Genomic DNA, 19,669 nt, shown 5'->3' on the forward strand with positions numbered 1-19,669 from the left:
ATATGATTTTGTGAGTTTTTATAGAGAAATAGTGCAATTTTAAAGGGTAGTCTCATTCAAGGGAGGTATAGGCCGCTCAAACCAGTTAAACGGAGAAGACAAAATTTTACAGAAGATATCTCGCCAAACGGTGCATCCAGAAATTGAATTAATTCTAAATAAAGATAATTATAGAGATATAACTCGAAGATAAATGAAGAAAATCACTTGGAAGATAATTGCAACAATTAAAACAGATTATATCAGTTGAAGAGATAATTTCCTTGTATACATTATATTATTTTCTAAATTAAGGATACTATTTGCCTCTATTAAATGCATACATGATTCTATAAATAGAGAGACATGGGTAAGAACAAAAAAACACTTCTACACACTACCCTTCATTAAAAACACTTTTCTCTTCTCTCTTGTATTTCATGAGTGACTAGTTTCTTTCTTAGCTAGGAGAGGAAAGGATTAAACCCTATTTGATGTAATTTTTTCACATGAATATATTGTTTGAGTTCATTATTCACTTTCTATACTTAATGGTTTGTGAGCCTATGCACCTCATAGATGATTCCAGGAATTGACATGCACTTTGGCGAGTCTCGTTGAAACCCGAGCTGAATTGGATACTTAATTAGGGTTATCTCTAGTGATAGAATAATATTGGTTAAGGCTTGCTAATTCCCAAATGATAATGCTGATTGCTTGTGTTGATTTGCTAAGGGATTGAGAATTAGGGAAAATGATTTAGGGTCTATCACCTAAGGGACTAGGGATAGAATAAATTAGTGAATTGGGGATGAATGATATAACAATTTAAGGGGATTTCAAGTACTATCTTAACATTTCAACATTATTGTTTCCATCTACAATTATTATCGTGTCAACAAGTAACTTCTTACCTTTTCTTTTAATTTATGTTATTAAAATTTTAGCACATTAATCTCTCTAGAAAAATATATCTTTTATTTTCTATTTTGATTAGTTTTAGTTTTAGGTAGTTTAAAATATAAAAACACAAAAATATCTTTATCTGAAGGGTTTTAATTTGAATATTCATCCTTGCACTATTCCCTTGGGAGATGACTTGAGCTTCGGTTCAGTACTACAATTACGATTCAAATACACTAGGTCAGCGTAAATCCTAACATAATTAAAATGTTGACAATGAAACTCATTACAATATGTACCTAAGTATAATAGAATTTAAAATGCGTGGTGTTCCAAGTCCTTGAGATGACCTTCCCGGATAGTTCTTCTAACTTGTAAGCTTTATTCTTCAAATTGTGTCGAACTCTAAAGGGCCTTTCCCAGTTAGCTGCTAACTTTCCATCTTATAAGACCTTTTAGGTTTCTCTGCATGCTCTCCATACTAGGTCCCCTTCTTCAAACTGACAAGAAGCAAGTTTAGAGTTGAAGCATTGGGTCATGCGCTGCTTGCAGGCTTCAGTCATGATGACTGCGTCTTCTAGTGCTTGTTTGATGAGGTCCAACTCTATCCACAATGCTTCATTGTTTTTAGCTTCAATGAAGTAGCACCTTCGGAGAGATACTTCTCCTACCTCAACCGGAAACATGGCGTTCATCCTATAGGTTAGCCAGAAAGGTGTCTCCTAGGTTGTAGATTTTGGGGTGCACCTATATTCCTATAAGATCTCTGCAAGCTCTTTGGCCCATCTTCTTTTTGCTCCATTCAGTCGCTTCCTTAGCTCACCTAGGATTACCTTGTTAGTTGCTTTGGCTTGTCCATTGGTCTGAGGATGTTCCATTGATGTCACCCTATGCTTGACACTAAGGCCACCCAAAAACTCATTAAGCTTTTGGTCTGTGAATTATAGCCCATTGTCTGTGACCAATGTGTTCAGAATTCTGAAATGTGTGATAATATTCTTCCAAAATAATTTTTGGACATCCTAGATTGTGATGTTTGCTAATGGTTCGGCCTCAACTCATTTTTTGAAATAATCGACTACCACTAACAGGAATTTCCTTTGCTTTGGAGCTGTGGGGAAGGGTCCGAGAATATCCATTCCCCAAACAATGAACGACCAAGGGGAGACCATAGGATGCAGTTCTTTGGCCAGCTGATGTATTAAATTCCCATCCCTTTGGCATTGGAGTCATTTCTTCACAAAGCTTGAGCAATCAGTCCTTAAAGTTGGCCAATAGTACCTGATCGTTAACACTCTTGTGGCCATTGTTCTCTCCCTGGAATGCATACCTCAGACGCCCTCATGTAGCTCTTGGAGCACATAGTTAGCCTGGTCTTGGTCAAGACATTTGAGCAGGGTTGAGGAGAACCCTTTCTTGTATAGTTCGTCGGCCACTAAGGTATACCTGGTAGTCTGTGTTCTTAGCTTTTTGGCTTTTCCCTTGTCTGTTGGGAGTGTCTCATGACTCAAGCATTCAACTATCTCTTTCTTCCATCCTGAAGGGTTTTCTTCTACTCGCAAACGTTCTTTTCCTGAGACACTAGGTTCAAGAACCAAATGAAGTATGAACATTTTTAGTTGCCCAGGTTTAGGTGAAGTTTCTTGCCAAGCCAACTCATCGGCTTTGTCGTTGACTTCTTGGCTTATATGAATCATCTGATCTTCCTCGAACTTTTCCTTGAGTTTCTCAAACGTATAGTAGTACTTCAAGAGTTAAATGAAGGTGAATATGACCTCTATACATAGGGGTTAGGGTTTACGACCCAGGGTTAGGGTTTTAAGCATTGGATTCCCTGACATAAATAGATGAGTATGAGGTTATGAACCCATGAGTGAGAGAAAAAGAAGAAAAGAAGTCGTGAATGCAAGCTAGTTGTTGACTGTTGTGTGAGTACTGAATAGTCTTGCATGCCTTCCTTTATCCTTTGATACTCACTCACATTTTCCTAATTCAGCTCTCTTTTGTGACATTGCATTTGTTTTGGAATATGACAGCTTGCAAGACTACAAAATTTTGTCACACATCAAGTTTAATCATATCACATTTTCATCTTTTGTTGCCAACTAACAATAAAAATGTTATATAATAATAGTTTATTCATATAACAATTTTTTTTCATTAAAAATAATTTCCAAGAAGAAAGATCAAAGAAAAGAAGTTCTCTCTCCTCTTCATGAACAAAGATGAAATGCAATCACAACATCATCGACGCTAGCCACCATGTTGTGACCAATCAAGCACCACTCTACAACCTAGGGTATATGGTCCAGGGTCAAGAGTTAGGGTTTACAAACTAGGATTAGGGTTGGGGTTAGGGTTTGAAGCATTGGATTCCCTAATGCACTTTTGTAAAGCAAAAGTGTCTCTAAATGAGTGATAGAGTTAGGGTTAGGGGCCAGACTAAGTAAAAATGGTACATAATTAGAGTTTAGATTAGGTTTCATTCCATGAAGGAAACTTTTGGCACTTAGATTGTTATTTGTATTAGTTTTTTTGGTTAAAATAATGTTTCAGTCCCATAGTTTTCATGTCAATGAAGCCAATATGACAACTTTTGGGTCTCCATTTGGCCCTAAAATACATTAACGAAGTGGCCAAAAATAAAAAAAAAATCACCGAAACTTTAATATTTCAATCCATGAGGGCAACTTTTGTTACTTAGACTGCTATGTGTATCAATTATTTTGGTTAAAATAATTATTCATTCCCACATTTTTCATGCTAATGAAACCAATAAGACAACTTTTGGCTCTCAATTCAGCCCTAAAATGCATTAACGAAGTGGCAAAAAAAAAGAAAAAATTACTAAAACATCAAGTTTTCAATCTATACTTCAAACTTTTGGCATTAAAACACATATAACGGCAACTCACTAATACAACAATGAAAAACACACATGATGATAAAAAATCATTAAATGATAAAATAACAATCAAATAAATTGGGAGGGTTTTCTTCAAAACTTGATTCAAGGTTCACTACTTCATTGAGGTATTCATCCAAACCCTCCAAATTCAAAGAGCTTGTAGAAATGGGTGGTGGATGTGCACGTGTTTGTGTGGGTGTGTCTATGATGGTAATATATAACTCAAGGCATGTGAGGTTGGAGAGTTGACCGAACATAGAAAACATAGTCATTACGTCCTCATCATAATGCAATATACATGCCCTGTACTGGCCACAATCACCATCAAGTAATATAGGTAATTGAAAATATATATCCTTGATTATTTTACCATAAAGTAGACTAATCTTGTTTCCAATAAATTGTTTCTAAAAAATGATACAAGTAATCGAAAATGTATATCATTGACCACTTTACCATTTGGTAGACTGATCTTGTTTCCAATAGCTTGTTTCAAGGCATCAAGAGACATTTTGTTGTCAAGTTGAACAATCTTTGGTGAAACGCTTACAAATGTTGAACCATGTTTAGTTGTTGTGATGACGCCATTGTAATACATAATTGCATTGACTAATGATGAAGTCATGGTTTAGGGTTTAAGGTAGCAGTAAGGTTTATGATTGAGGTGATGATGGATCTGACTGCCTCAGTGTAGACTATATTTAGAATGTCACATACACTTCAAAAAGAACGGCCAAGATCTCACCGAAAAAATGAATAGCATAGATATAACCGGTTGGAGCAACGCACGTTGAACGACCAAGATCTCACTGACAAAATCAACGGCCTAGATATCACTGATTGAAGCAACGCATGTTGAATGACTATGATCCCATCAACAAAATCAGCAGCCAAGATCCCACTGAATGAATTGTGTTACTATTAAATTTTTCCTATAAATACAATGCATGTATTGTCATCATATACACTAACTCATAGACTCACTTTTTCTCATTCTCATATATTTCTCTTTAACTTCTTTTTTACGTTAGTACCAAAGCCTAAACCATGGAATCTATAACTACTCCTTTTCTTTGGAAACAACACCTTCATAGATCTAGAGAAGTATGTAATATATTTTGTTTAGTTGAACGTTAATTATGTTATGATTTACAAATATTAATGTTGTTATTATTTTGATTTCTGCAGGTAAAAGATGATGTAATCCAGTCATATGATCAAGCTATGCCTTCTCCAAATCCCATAATTGAATCTTTGTAGGTTTAACCTGGGTATTTCAGATGTTGCAAAGCTCAGACAGATTCAAATCGATAACACTTTAGTGGCTGCTTTGGTTGAAAGGTGGAGACCTGAATCATACATGTTTCATCTTCCTATTGGTGAATGCACAATCACCTTGGAAGATGTTTCTCTTCAACTGGGCTTACACGTTGATGGAAAACCAGTTACTAGCCCAACATATTATGATTGAGAACAAATGCGTGCAGAATATATAGGTGTTGTTCCCCCATAAAATGCACTAGTGGGATACACTTAAACTAAAATGGTTAAAAGAAAACATGTTGACTCTCCTACACTACTAGAAAATAGGTTTTTTACATCAATTATTAACTGATGTTGAAACTATCAACGTTAATATCGATTTTTTAAAAACCGATGTTGTTTTAGCAAAAAAACACATTGGTTTTTTATAAAAATCGATGTTTTATAAAAAACCGATATTGTTTTCTTCTTACCAACATTGGTTTTTAGAAAAAATAGGAGGATGTATAGTGTTGTTGCAGTCTTGGGCATGGTATTGCATATCACTCATTCAACCAAGGGTCAAGCGCCAATCATCATATCCACTTGCAACTAGGTAAACAATAATTTCTTACTCAAGCAAAGTCTATTTTTGGTAATGTATTTGATAGCACTGTCGCGGCGCCACCAAAAACACTAGATTTTCCCTAAAATATGTAGTACAAGGGCTAACCTAAGTCATTCTCTCAAGGACACAAACACAAATAGCATTCAATCCTATTGAAATAGTTAGAAAATCAGGATTTTGTAAGCATGAAACAGAATCACAAATTATGACAGAATTGTAATGAACAATAACAAAATTAACAAAATTATGAAATATCAACCCAAGGATCCAATTTCGTTTGATAGACTTATCACAATTCCCTATAGATGAAAATTCATATCAATTGAATTCTATTAGAAAATCTTCTAACATTCATTCACAGAAATTGAAATCACAATTGCAATCTCTAATTAAAGTGAATTCAGGCACAATTAACGGTTGATTTAGGCGATTAATCAATTACCTAACCTCGATTAGATTGGATTAATCAATTCAAAACTGCTACAATTCAAACCTCAATATGAAAATATCATGAAACACATAAAGAATTGAAAAGAAAAAAAAAGAGCACAACTAGAATTCGTGAGGAAAGAAATCGAGAATTCAAAACCTAACCGTACTTGGAACTTTGAATTCATGGAGGGATTTAGCCTTTCATAGAAATCACCATTGAAGACTAAACCATGCTTTGTACTCTAAGTGAGAATCTAAAAAATGAGAACTAAATGTTATAACTAAACCCACTCTAACTATTATATACTGACACTCACAACTAATGAGACTAACTCAAAAATTCATGGGCCATAAGGCCCACAAATTAATACAACTAAAATTAGGCCCAAGTAAAAAAAAATGTTTGTGTAAATTAGGTGGAGATGCCTACAGCTTAGAGTTGACTTTTTGACCCCGAAGAAGTTTGAATTGGTTTGAGATTATGAGAAACACAATTGTAGATATTCGTGTTAGCTTTTCCATAGCCACCAAGTTTGCCCACATCCAAGCTTTGTAGCTCTAATTATGGCCTGTACAAGACAACAACATCACCATGAGGATTAAATTTGAAAATAACACAAGATTAACAACAAAGCCCAATTAGGCCCAATAACCAACAACTCGGACAATGCGTTAATACTAAGCATAAAAATTGTGTCAACTATGTCCAAAAAGAGTCACAAATAAGTTCCTCTAAAGTGCTCTATAAGACATTAACATACTATATTTCACTAGATGGAGCGGCTGAGGGCTATGGCTTTCTGGAATCCCACACAGTGATGTTATAGGCTACAGATCAAGATTCGACAACATGTGTAACGAGGAGGTTGAACCATCTGGTTTTTGTTTTATTTATATAAACATTAATTACATTTTTTAAAAAAATTATTAATGCAAGTTATTTAATCATTTCCATTGGATGCCTTACAAAGGGTTGCAGTCATTTATGCCAAAACGTGCATACAAGGATTCCAAAATATGGAGTGCTTGTATCACTTTAATCTATTTTCGAGTGGTAGTATGGCAACAAACTGACAGGGTCATGATCTAATTTGGACTTTGTCAAGACATACCAAATCCACCACATAATCTTGACAAAATCCATCATACTGACATGAGAGAACATAGTGACACAAATTGGACAGAGGAACATCAATAGTGGATTGCAATTTGAAAGGAAATATACAAATATGTGTTAATTGGTCAACCTATTCTAGGAAATATTGAACATATGAGTTACTACATGAGTTGGTATCGAGCAAATTCAAAAATTTTCCTAACACGGTTTGCAACTTATCCAAATGTTGTTGCCACATCTTGCTCAGCTCCAGACATGAATAATAAACAACAACCTTCACAACAAAGCCCACTAGTCATTGCCAGCATACATGATGAAGGACTACAACCACATCCTCAATCATATGAATTTACACTACAAACTCATCATCATCTAGAAGATTATGGGTACAATCCACAGTTCTTCAGTACTAGCAAAGAAGACTTTATGAGCAACCTCATAGGTATAGATCTTCGAATACCGGAGTCTGCTTATGTGTACATTCAAACTATGCCCATATCTTCGTTTGCATCATTTCACCAAAGTATTGCGTACAATTTTTCGAATAATGACTTTGTCCTAGAAGAAAAACCTATTGTTCCTGATGAAGAACTTCAACCACAAGAACATGGATGAGTGTCTTGATAGCCAGCAAGAAACAGACAACCTCCCAGATATGGAATTAGTGGACACAAATGACATTAATTGCTCTTGTTAATTATGTCCTATTATGATGATTGTTAGTTTGCCCTTATTAATTGAATGAACATCGAACAATGCATTAATTGACTGAGCATTGCATTTTTCTTATACGAATTGGATGAACATTGATTTTTTTGAGACGATTCGACCCCAAGTTGTTTTTTCTCATACAATTTGATCACACATTGCTTGTTTCGAGATGATGTGACTAGACAATGCTTTCTACGAAACGATTTGACATAACTATTTTTTTTGAATTGCGCAAATCAAACGTAATTAATTAAGACTCAATCTAAACTGTTTATATTGTCAGTGTAATCTCAACCATTGGTATAAGTCACTAGACAACACTTGATCAACTCATACATATAGCAATAGGAGTTAGATGCAACTTGATGCAATCCTCCCTAGGAAGGGACCAGTCACTAGAACCATGAGCAAGAGGCTCCAAGAAGATTGGGCTAAAGCTGCTGAAGAAGGCCCTAGGGTTCTCATGAACCTTAGGGTAGATTTCTGAGCCCATGGGCCAAGGTTGGGTCCAATTATCTTTGTACATATTAGACTAGGATGTCATTATATTTGGTCCTTGTATTTAGGGCTCCATATTGTAGGTAGGGTACCCTAGAAATATAGGATTTTTTAGCCCTTGTATTTTAGGGCACCTAGACTAGTTTTTGTATTAGGGGTAGTTTTGTAATTTCACATGCACTAAGTGGATATTTGATGTGTGTGGTTGGAAATAAATTTAATTGAATTGGTAGAAGCCCAATCCAATTAAATTTTAGAGGGGGAGGTGAGCATTTTCTTACTACACCCCATTGTCACATCATATAGTCACACTTTGTGCATGTCCTTCATGCTTTTCATGCCTCATGACACCTAAACACACTTAGTGGAGAATCTTGGAATTGATCTTGGATTAGTGGGCTGAACCATAACTAAAATTCACTAATCATAATTAGTGAAATTTTGGCTCCAAAGTTTGGCTCCACAAATTCAATTTCAAATTCAAGTGAAATTTGAATTTCCCTCCAATTTTGTGTGACACTTAGGCTATAAATAGAGGTCATGTGTGTGCATTTTTTTCAACTTTGATCATTTGAATATTAACTTCAGATTTCAGAGCTCTTTTAGAGCACAAAATTTCGTGCTCTTCTCTCCCTCTCCCTTCATTCATCTCCTTCTTCCTCCAAGCTCTTATCCATGGCCTCCTATGGTGGTAAGCTTCTTCTAGACTCATCTTCTCCTTGAATTGGCATCTCCTCTCTCTCTTCCTTCTCCATTCCGCTGTCATTCATCTTCCAAGGAGCAAAGGAATCCATTGATGAAAAAGATCTTAGGCCTACAAGCTCCAATGGAGCTTACACCACAACTCAACATCTTTGTCTGATATTCACCATCTTGCTTAGAACATGGAAAATGTATTCGCTCTTGTGTATTGCAATGGTGACGTGATTCCATCATATGAAGGGATAGTGTTTGAATGCCCTGGTGATCCTAAATTCATCACAATAAGTGAGGACATGTCGCTTACTGCCTTAAGGAAAAGAATTTTTGAGTCCAACGGAGGTTGCATAATTTTAATACATCCTTTTTACCATCAACCAATCTACGTAGGTGATAGTTGTGTTGAATACGATTGTATGGAGCTCAAAGGCGACGATGATGTGGGAAAAATATTTTTCATCTATTCAGAAATTAGTACCAAAGACTTAATTGAGTTGAATGCAACTTTTGGGCGTTCTCCAAATGAAATTCTTGTCCTGGTGCACAAACCAAAGAAACCAAGAACGCTTGATGAGATCAGTGATCTAATGCGTGATGAATCTGAGTTGTCATTGCACAAACTACTTATTGATACTTTTTTAGAATAAACTTGCAATTCATCATTAGAATTTTGTTATTACTTTTTTTAAAAGATTATCTATTTTCATCGTGTTACTCCCAAAGGATTATGATGTTTACCTATTTTTTTTTCTTCTTCTTCAATCATGTAAAATAGCACTACATCCACAAGTTTTTTTAAAATGAAAAAAAATAAAACTATTAATACTATATAATTTTTTTACATTTTCTTTTCATTTAAATTCTTTAAAAAAATATTTTAATCTTTCTAACAAAAAATTAAAATTTATTTGTTGCTAATAAAAATTATATTTAACCAACTATTTATATTTAGGGATTACACTAACATCCGATCGATAAAAATATCATAAACAAGAATAATTGTTTATTTATCTAAGTCACCTATTCTAGACAAACATTCTTTAATTATCTACGTCTTCTTTTTTTTTTCGTCTACTTCAATCTAGATAAACTTGGTTTCATTTAAGTAATAATTAATTTTTTTTCAAAAATACTATTCTAGATAAATTATATTTTTTTATAAATTAATATATAGAAATTGGTAAAATAAAAAAATTAACACAAATTAATGCAAACAAAATATTCTATAGCTTTTATGCGAGTAATTTTTATGGGTTTTTAGTCACTATTGTTAGTTACTATTATGTTTTTAGTAAAATTACTACAAAATAAAGATATAAGGAATAAAAACATATTTATTTTCATATTAATTTTTCAAATTAGCAATATTTCATCACTCACTTTTGAAAAGGATTTCATCTCTTTAAAAAATGATAAAACAAAAAATATGCAAAAAAAAATAACAACATATAAAAAATAAAATTACTTTTAGTTTAAACAATTTAAACATAAATATACATAATTAAAAATGAAAAAAGTAAATATTCAAAAATAGAAAAACAATTTTAAAAAAACAAAAACATAAAAAAACCACATTATGAAAACTTTGTTTTAAAATAAATATATTGTTTACGTTGAGAAATCGGTTCTCTAGGAACGGTTTCTCAACATGAACAATAAAGTGTATCGTTCGGCTAAATATTTTTTGGATAAAAATGTCTATGATTGTATAGTCCCAATTTTAAGTTCACATTTTTAAAATGAGAATTATTCTCACTTGGTATTTCTTCTCTCTCTCTCTCTCTATATATATATATAGAGAGAGAGAGAGAGGATTAAGTTACTCCAAGAGTAAGTTTAAAAGAGTCATTTCTCATTCTTACCATTCATTAGAGAGAAAGGATCAAGTTAGTTCAAGAGTAAATTTAAAAGAGTCACTCCTCATTCTTACCATTCATTTTTTGAAATCTAATAGTTCTAAAGAATAAAAAGAGTTGTGACAAGCAAGCCATCTAGGGTGAAATTGAAAGGGTTTGACTTTTTATGAAGTCAATCTACATCGGTTCTTATTTGAACCGATGTAAAAATGACATTTCTACATGAGCTAATTAAGCAATAACCAACTTAAATTAGTTGTCTTAAATTGTGAAAATATCACCTCCTCGTTTTCTACATCAGTATGTAAACAATTGATGTAAAAATAGGACAAAGAAAAGCATTTTTTTTGTAATAGTGTTGGCTTGCAAATGATCATTTTAAACTCCTAAATCTGCCTCGATTATTCTTAGTCTTGGGTTGGTGCAAAACATTCTCAAGTTGTTAGTTGTAGTTTTCTAGCTCTGTTGGCAAATAATTCTAATATTATGTGTGTAAGATAATTGTTTAGGCTCCTCAAATAAAAAATGTTTAAGGCTTTTTAGCCCCACTTGTACATAAAAAAAAAACTATTAAATAAGTATTTCTTTTAATCAACCAAGTTTCCTTTTATTTAGTTCAAAAAAATGTATGTTTTTTATATAAAAAATGCATATCTTAACGTGCAAATGATCTATCAAATGTATATTCTTAAATTTAGTGACTAGACTCAACCAAAGTCTTTGTACCTTACACATGTACATTGTTTTCCCTAGCTCTTGATATTATGTAGTTTCTCCCATTAATTGTCGATTCTTGTGACATCATTGACAACCAAACACAGATTAGAAAAAATCCTACTGACAATGATAAATAACGTCAAGGTTTAGCTATATAATGCCTCACTTCTAATGAATGGGCCTAAGTGTCACAGAAAGGTCCATTGTATTAAAAAATAAGTTTTGTGTTAAAAAATAACACATCGATCGAAATATGTTTTGACAAAAATAAGTTTCCATTTTGTATTAAAAAATAACACAAGTCGAAATATGTTTTGTGTTAATTTTTTTGTGAAAAAAAATTCACATAACAAAAACATGTTACCACTGTGTTAATTTTTATAAAAATTTTATCAGAACAAAAACGTTTTTTTATTGTGTTAAATTTAAGAAAAAAAATTAACACAGCAAAAATATATTTATTGGTGTGTTAATTTTTTGTGCGAGAATAAGAAGGGCCTCTCGAAAATATACCTTGCTAGTAATGATGTAAGCTCCATTGGAGCTTGTAGGCCTAGGATCTTCTTCATCAATGAATTCCTTTGCTTCTTGGAAGATAAATGGCAGCAGAATGGAGAAGGAAGAGAGAGAGGAGACGCCACTTCAAGGAGAAGATGAGTCTAGAAGAAGCTCACCACCATAGGAGGCCATGGATAAGAGCTTGGAGGAAGAAGGAGATGAATGAAGGGAGAGGGAGAGAAGAGCACAAAATTTTGTGCTCCAAATGAGCTTTGAAATTTGAAGTTTAATATTCAAATGATCAAAGTTTAAAAAAATGCACACACATGACCTCTATTTATAGCCTAAGTGTCATACAAATTTGGAGGGAAATTTTAATTTCAATTCAAATTTCACTTGAACTTGAAATTGAATTTTTGGAGCCAAACTTTGGAGCCAAAATTTCACTAATTATGATTAGTGAATTTTAGTTATGGTTCAGCCCACTAATCCAAGATCAATTCCAAGATTCTCCACTAAGTGTGCTTAGGTGTCATGAGGCATGTAAAGCATGAAGGACATGCACAAAGTGTGACTATATGATGTGGCAATGAGGTGTAGTAAGCAAATGCTCACCTCCCCCTCTAAAATTTAATTAGATTGGGCTTCTACCAATTCAATTAAATTTATTTCCAACCACACACATCAAATATTCACTTAGTGCATGTGAAATTACAAAACTACCCCTAATACAAAAACTAGTCTAGGTGCCCTAAAATACAAGGGCTGAAAAATCCTATATTTCTAGGGTACCCTACCTACATTATGGAGCCCTAAATACAAGACCCAAAATTAATGAAACCTTAATCTAATATGTACAAAGATAATTGGGCACATACTTAGCTCATGGGCCCGAAATCTACCCTAAGGCTCATGAGAACCCTAGGGCCTTCTCTTGCATCTTTGGTCCAATCTTCTTGGAGTCTTCTATCCAATGCCTTTGGGGGGTAGGATTGCATCAAGTAAGACCCAATTTACAATTACTTTTCTAGTGCTGACCTACATATGTAGAAAAAAAAAAACTCTGCTTCCTTGGTTAGATGCTCCACATGATTATGCCAAAGGGGAAACCTTAAAACCATCTTTCAAAATGATGATCTGGATGTAAATTATGAAACTCATACATTCAGTGTTGGAAGAGGTTTAGAAAGGCTTGAAATTGTCAATGATCAATGAAGTGATAATGATATGTAACTAATCCCATAAAATCACTAATATTGTGAGACTTTAATTTAAAACATCAATAATTCTAATCTTTAACAATCCTCTTGCTCACGAGATCGACTGGTTTTAACGAAGCATTTAAGACTAACGATTTGGAAAGCCACATTTGTCAACTTGTGGTCGGTGAACCTACAATGTTTTTTTTTCCTAGGTCATAGGTTAATCTTGCTTGAGTGCGTGACTGTCGCAGACCCAAGGAAATTTTGATTTTTGAATATGGTGAGAATCAAATTTTCTCATTAAATAGATCGTTTTCACTCATGTGAACATAGTGAGATCTTATCCCACTACGCCAATTTGGATATTTATAAATTAGATGGAGCATTCTATGAAACTTGATCATCTGGTTAAAAAATAGAATTGGAGTTTAAAATATAAGAAACATCATATTTTTATACCTTTTTTATAAAGCCGATCTTATACCTTTGCATTTGCATGTCATATAAGTTTTATAATAAAAAAGAGCAAATTACACTCGTCCCGAGTAAAGTTAGTTTTTATTACACTTACACCTCTTCCCTAAAATCACATTTCTTTTGTCTTCCTTAATTAGTCATCATTACTAACAATGTGTAATTTTTTGTGAAATGTCCTAAGAACCCCTATCACTCTCGTGCAAGTTTGTTCCCTGCCCAAGTTCACGTCGGGTTTCTCCTACAAAAATACTATCAATTCACTCCTCACCTCCTTCGTCAACTCCGTTGCCTTCGCCAACCACAATAGCTTCACCGTCCTCGCCTCCTCTGATGTCATCTATGGCCTCTTACAATGTTGCGGCAACCTCGCCAACAACCTTGCTCTTGTTGTGCGTCGCATGCGGTCACCTAGCTTGGACCCCTTTGCACCGTCAACTCGCTCCTCACCTCCCTCATCAACTCTGCCGCCTTTGCCAACTTCACCATCCCCGTCTCCTTCCACTCCATCTATGGCCTCTTCCAGTGTTGCGGTAACCTCACCAACAACCAATGATCTCATTGAGTAAGAACATGGTGGCCTAAATCAATTAGGCACTTAGGGTTTGCAAGGAAAAAGATAAGGGTATTTTAGAAAAAAATAAATTATTTAGAGGCATGTGCAAATCACATGCCTAGTTCTTGTTAACGTTGACAATGTTACTGAGTTAAGCAATCACAGTGTAATAGATAGTAAAAAAATAAGAGAGTCTTGTGTATGATAAAAAAAATGAAATAGAATGTAATAAATGTTAATCTCAAGGAGTACAAGTATAATTTGCTCTAAAAAAATACATTAATTCAATAATTTATCCAGGTGAAAGAGAGCGTGTGTAAGGGAATATAAAAGATAGTGATATAAAATGAAGTTTTCAAAGGATTATATTCTATACTCTTTTTAGGAGGAAAAAAGGATAATTTAAGAGGGTTTTTTTTGGAGAAATGCTGAAATTTATAAGCTACTAGAATTAGATCTTATTTGAAGAAAATTTTCAATAAGTATTTGTAAGAGAAAAAAAATAAGAAAAAAGTGAAATAAACTAAGCTTCTCCACGTAAGTTAAAGTTAATTTTTTTTACGACAGTAATTTAATTTATGTATAAATTAAAATTAATTTTAAAATTTGAATGAGAGTTCTTATATAGGATAAATATTTATTTTGGTTCCTAAAATTATGATGTGGTGATAAATTAGTTTTTGAAAGATAAAAACCTCAAATTTATTCTCGAATGGGTAAAAAATGCAACAAATTGATCCTGCAGATAAATTTGTCTCTGAATTTTTCAACTTAATGTCAAATTGGTCCTAAAAAATGTAACTTATTATCAAGTTAATCATTGAACATTATAACATAATGATAAAATGGTCTCACCAATTTAACGGTAGGATCAATCTGTCCCCTTTTTTTCATATTCAATTACTAAATTTGAATTTTAACCTTTCAAAAATCAATTTATCACATCATTACACTTTTAGAGATCAAAATAGATATTTACCCTCTTATAAATATTGAAAATAATACATTAATTTTAACTTATGTAAAAACGCTTAATTCTTTTTATCTTCTTATTTTTTTCCTCTTATATATAATTACTTATTAAGAAACTTATTCAAACAAAACTTTTTAAAAAGAAAAATAACAAAATACGAGTTTATTAGAATCCTTGGTGGTGAATTTGATGTGGTAGTCGATTTGCCATTTGGCAATTAATTTCTATATAAACAGATTAATTAAGGATTGAAAAATAATGTCATTAAAAGTGAGTTAATGGTAAACGTTATGAAGTTTAAGTTTCAAATCTTTATGCCATTATCATACAAAAAGAAAATAGAGGTTTTTGTTTTTTTCTTCCTTAAAAAAAATGACTAAAGTTTTCAATAGTACGAATGACAATTATTGTACATGAAAGGTATAAATGTATAATAATCATGAAGAGTTCAAGCATACATCAATTACTTTTTCAAGATGGTTGTTGGTGAATGGGTCGTGGCTTAAGATCTAATCCTAAAGGAGATTCCTAAGATCTGACTCAAGACTTTTGAGAGAGTATAGTTGATAACAACCATTTCCCTAGTCTCATTACAGATATTAAATTCAAATTTATCCTTTTTAGACTTGCGTTGGATCCGTTTTAAATAAAATTTAATAGCATGAAAGTCAAATATAAAATGATATTTGAATCTATCAACGATGATGTAACCCAGTTATTTGTGGTAAGATAGCTCTAGAAACACACCACTTTTGCTAAGAGCATCTACGATCCATGATGCCTATAATACATTATGTTTAAATAAGTTATTTATCTTATTTTTGTGCACTTTATAAATGCCACAAATTTAAAAATTTTACACAAAAATTTACTTTAATATTAAAGTTGTTAAAGCTCTAACGTGAGTCACATTAAATTTTGTGACTGAAAAAAGATTTTTTTTTTTTATTGATAAAATCAGTTAAGCAATTAATGATTATTTATCTAAACAACTCACTTCAGTAATGCACTCCTAAGTAATATGTTCCAATGCAAAAATTTGTTAAATAACGTTTAACTTTAAACAACTCATGTTAGTACTTTGAAAATATTCTAATACAATGTCTCCTATTATAGATAATATCACTAGAGATTTTATTAAATAAAATATAAAACTTACAAAATTTTGAGTTTTAATAAATTTCAACCATTTAAAAGGAGTGTTAAAAAAAATGTGTCGTGTACTCTAGCTACGGTAGCATTCAACCAAGGGTAATCTTCAATGTCATTTCCTTTTTTCCTTTCATCGAAGTTGTTTCTGGTAGCCACAGCCCGCATGTTACTCCACATTTAAAAGCGTGCCCAACCACGTTTCTCCACTTGAATAAGATTTTTCTAGCATTTGCTGTTACTATCAACCAAGAGTGCAGTTCTTATTTTAAGTCCAATATTATGTACGAATAATTTCATTTCACAAGGCCACATGAAGACAAATGCAACCTTTCAATAATTTACTTATAATCAAGTTTGAAATACAAATCAACGTTCTGCTCAAATAGTGTTTCATATAGTAAGCGTTTTGTAGTCTTGTCTAGTTAGTAGTTCAGGAAAAAAAATTGAAGTAAAATTGATTTTGCATTAGCACAAATGTAACTCACTCCAATTATGCTTTTACCTAATACATCTACCACATCTAGTCCAACACAAGCAAAACAAGATTCAATAATATAGTAAATCTGCAACACCCAGATTTTATTTTGGGTCCAAAATAAAATTTTCTGCAAAAGAAAAGGACTCAATTGCATCATCATCAGTTGGCGAATTTTGGTATACAGTCAATATGCAACACCTAGACTTTATTTTGGGTTCAAAACTAAAATTTCCTGAAAAACAAAAAAGGCTCAATTGCATCATCATAATCATTATCAGTTGGTGAAGTTTGGCAAACAGGCATGAGGCTCGGTAGCCATAGCAGCAGGAGAAGGCTCAACACTTGGTGAAGGTTCAACAGGTTTCCCAAGCAGTTCAGGAGGCAAATCAGGAACACCCTTCAAATAGAAGGTGTAGAACAGCTTGAAAGGGAACACAAGTTGGTGAAGCTTCACTTGTCCAGAAGCACCTTCAAAGATTCCAGAGCCTCCTGTAACTGCCAGATATGTGTCTTGGAATGTGAGATAGGCTCCTTGCACTGATATGTGGCCATAGTTTCCAAAGTAGAAGCTGTAAATGGCCTCATATCTATCACCCTTTTTCTCAGGCTCATGCTGGATGAGCACACACAAGCCTGCAGTTATCCCTAGTCTCTTTTGCAAGTCTCCAGAGTATATCTTGTTGCTGAATGGCACTAAGTCTCCTAGAGAGTTAACTGGCTTCTGGCTTAGCCTAAGGTATGCAGGACTTCCTCGGTCGCGTTCGTTGATCTCGTAGACAAAGAGTTCTTGAACTTTGGCTAGATAAATAATGAACAAATTCATGAATAAGGAATGCTATAGCTCTGTGTAAGTTATGGTTAGAGAATGATACTAAAAGAGGGTTTCTAATATGGAAATTGTGATTTTTGACATGAGGAAATTTATTGAGAAGTGGGTTTTGTGTGTATGATCTAGCAAAGGGATCTGAAAAGAACTTACCTGGCTGTGAGGAATCTTGATGCTGCTTTTGGTTATTGAAGAAGAATGCAGTGGTAGTGGTCTTGTTGGTACTTCTTCTGGATGTAGATACTTGAGGGGTAGCTGAGAATTTTAAAGTTTTGGTTGGGAAGGATTGAAAGAGACTTGAACCTACTTGCTTTTGGGTTTGAAGGGGAGAGATAGAACAACTTGAACGGGAGAGTTTGAGGGACGAAATCATCTTCAGAGAGCCCATGGAAGCCATTGATGGTGATGATTGATGAATGCCTCCTTAAAGGAGCTTTATAAATGGAAGAATTTATAGAATAATTTTTGTTTTAACTTTTAACACGTGGATGAATTTTGGGACGTGTGAAACGAAAGTGGACGGTAAGTAGCAAATGAGGTCAATAAGAGCATGTTTCTTCCTAGGTTCCTTAATTATTTTTTTGTGATCCTCACAATATTTGTTGTGGTTATCGCAATATCATGTCACTTATAAGAAACTCATAACATATTATTCCAATACAAGAAATCCAAACATTTAAATTATTTTATTATAACTTAATTTTTTATCTAATAAAATAATTAATTCCTTTTTTGAGTTTTTCAATTTTTTCCGCTCCACCCACCCACTCCTTCGAGTTCCAATGCACCACCAACAACAACAATCACCCCTTTCTCCCTTCTCTCCTTCCAATTCCACCCCAATTCCACACCATCTTCCAAAACGCGCTTCACCACACTCCAACACCACAAGCAGCTCCACAACCACGACAACAATGCCAAGCACGTGTGGGTACTCCTCTTCTGCGTTGTCACGCTCGACGTCTCTGACAACGCCATTTCGCTCAAGCCCCAGCACCACTAGCAGCTCCACAACCACATCAACAAGGCCAAGCATGTGTGGAAGAAACACGTGTTTTTCCTCCTCTTCTACGTTGTCACGTCCGCCATGCTCGACGTCTCCGACGACGCCATTTCATCTGCGCTATCCTCTTTGTCATCTAGTTGTGGGTCTACAGCGGCTTCACGTTTTTTTGGTTTCGTTTTTGTCCCTTTATTCATAAAAAATAGTTGTTTATATAAGGAATCCATAGTCTGCTGCGGAAGAAACCAAATCTGTCATATCATTGTGCTCCAGCGTAGAAGAACTCACAAGAGATCATTATTTAACATAAGAAACCATGGAAGCACCTCCGGTTGGAGATGCTCTAAGTGCTTTCTTTTCCCAAACGGGAACTTTTTCTTTTTTACCATCAATGATTTTTCTTTCCCTGGCCCTTTTCCTCAAGGATAAATAAAAACTTTAGCATCTGCTATGGTCTTTCCTCCTAGCTAACTAGTAAAACGAACGCTTCAGTCAAGACTGGTACAATTATTTATATATGTGCAAGTGGCCTTATTTACTAGTCAACTTAAAATAAAATTTAGGACACTTCACACGTATGGCTGCTATCGTATATTCTAACATTATTTCATACGTATAACACCATCCGACACTTGGATTTATTATGGTCTTTTTTTTTTGAAGTTGAATCAATATGAAGTAAAATTTAAGACCCTTCACGTGTGGCTGCATTCCTATATTCTAATATACATAATTTCGTAAAACATCACACGACACTTGGGATTTGTTTTGGTCTCTTTTTAAGTTGAAGAGGTCACTGCATGTCAACATATTAGGC

The 19,669-nt window shown here is 33.8% G+C and overlaps 1 protein-coding gene across 1 annotated transcript; it reads right to left on the minus strand.

Annotated features, from left to right (window-relative positions):
• Positions 1 to 16,988: 16,988 nt before the first annotated feature.
• On the minus strand, positions 16,989 to 18,294 carry LOC114413802 (allene oxide cyclase, chloroplastic-like). Its single transcript, XM_028378334.1, has 2 exons — positions 18,003 to 18,294; positions 16,989 to 17,821 (listed from the first exon to the last, which is right to left on the minus strand). The coding sequence occupies exons 1-2, from the start codon at positions 18,244 to 18,246 to the stop codon at positions 17,298 to 17,300; spliced, it is 768 nt and encodes a 255-aa protein (XP_028234135.1). The 5' UTR covers positions 18,247 to 18,294; the 3' UTR covers positions 16,989 to 17,297.
• Positions 18,295 to 19,669: the final 1,375 nt, after the last annotated feature.

The sequence above is a fragment of the Glycine soja genome, chromosome 1 (assembly GCF_004193775.1).
Source record: "Glycine soja cultivar W05 chromosome 1, ASM419377v2, whole genome shotgun sequence".
Taxonomy (NCBI): Eukaryota; Viridiplantae; Streptophyta; class Magnoliopsida; order Fabales; family Fabaceae; genus Glycine; species Glycine soja.

Coding starts and splice junctions, on each gene's coding strand:
- LOC114413802 (XM_028378334.1), bottom strand. CDS start 18,246: ATGGCTTCCATGGGCTCTCTGAAGATGATTTCGTCCCTCAAACTCTCC. Junction 17,822..18,002: donor TCAAGATTCCTCACAGCCAG/GTAAGTTCTTTT, acceptor TTATTTATCTAG/CCAAAGTTCAAGAACTCTTT.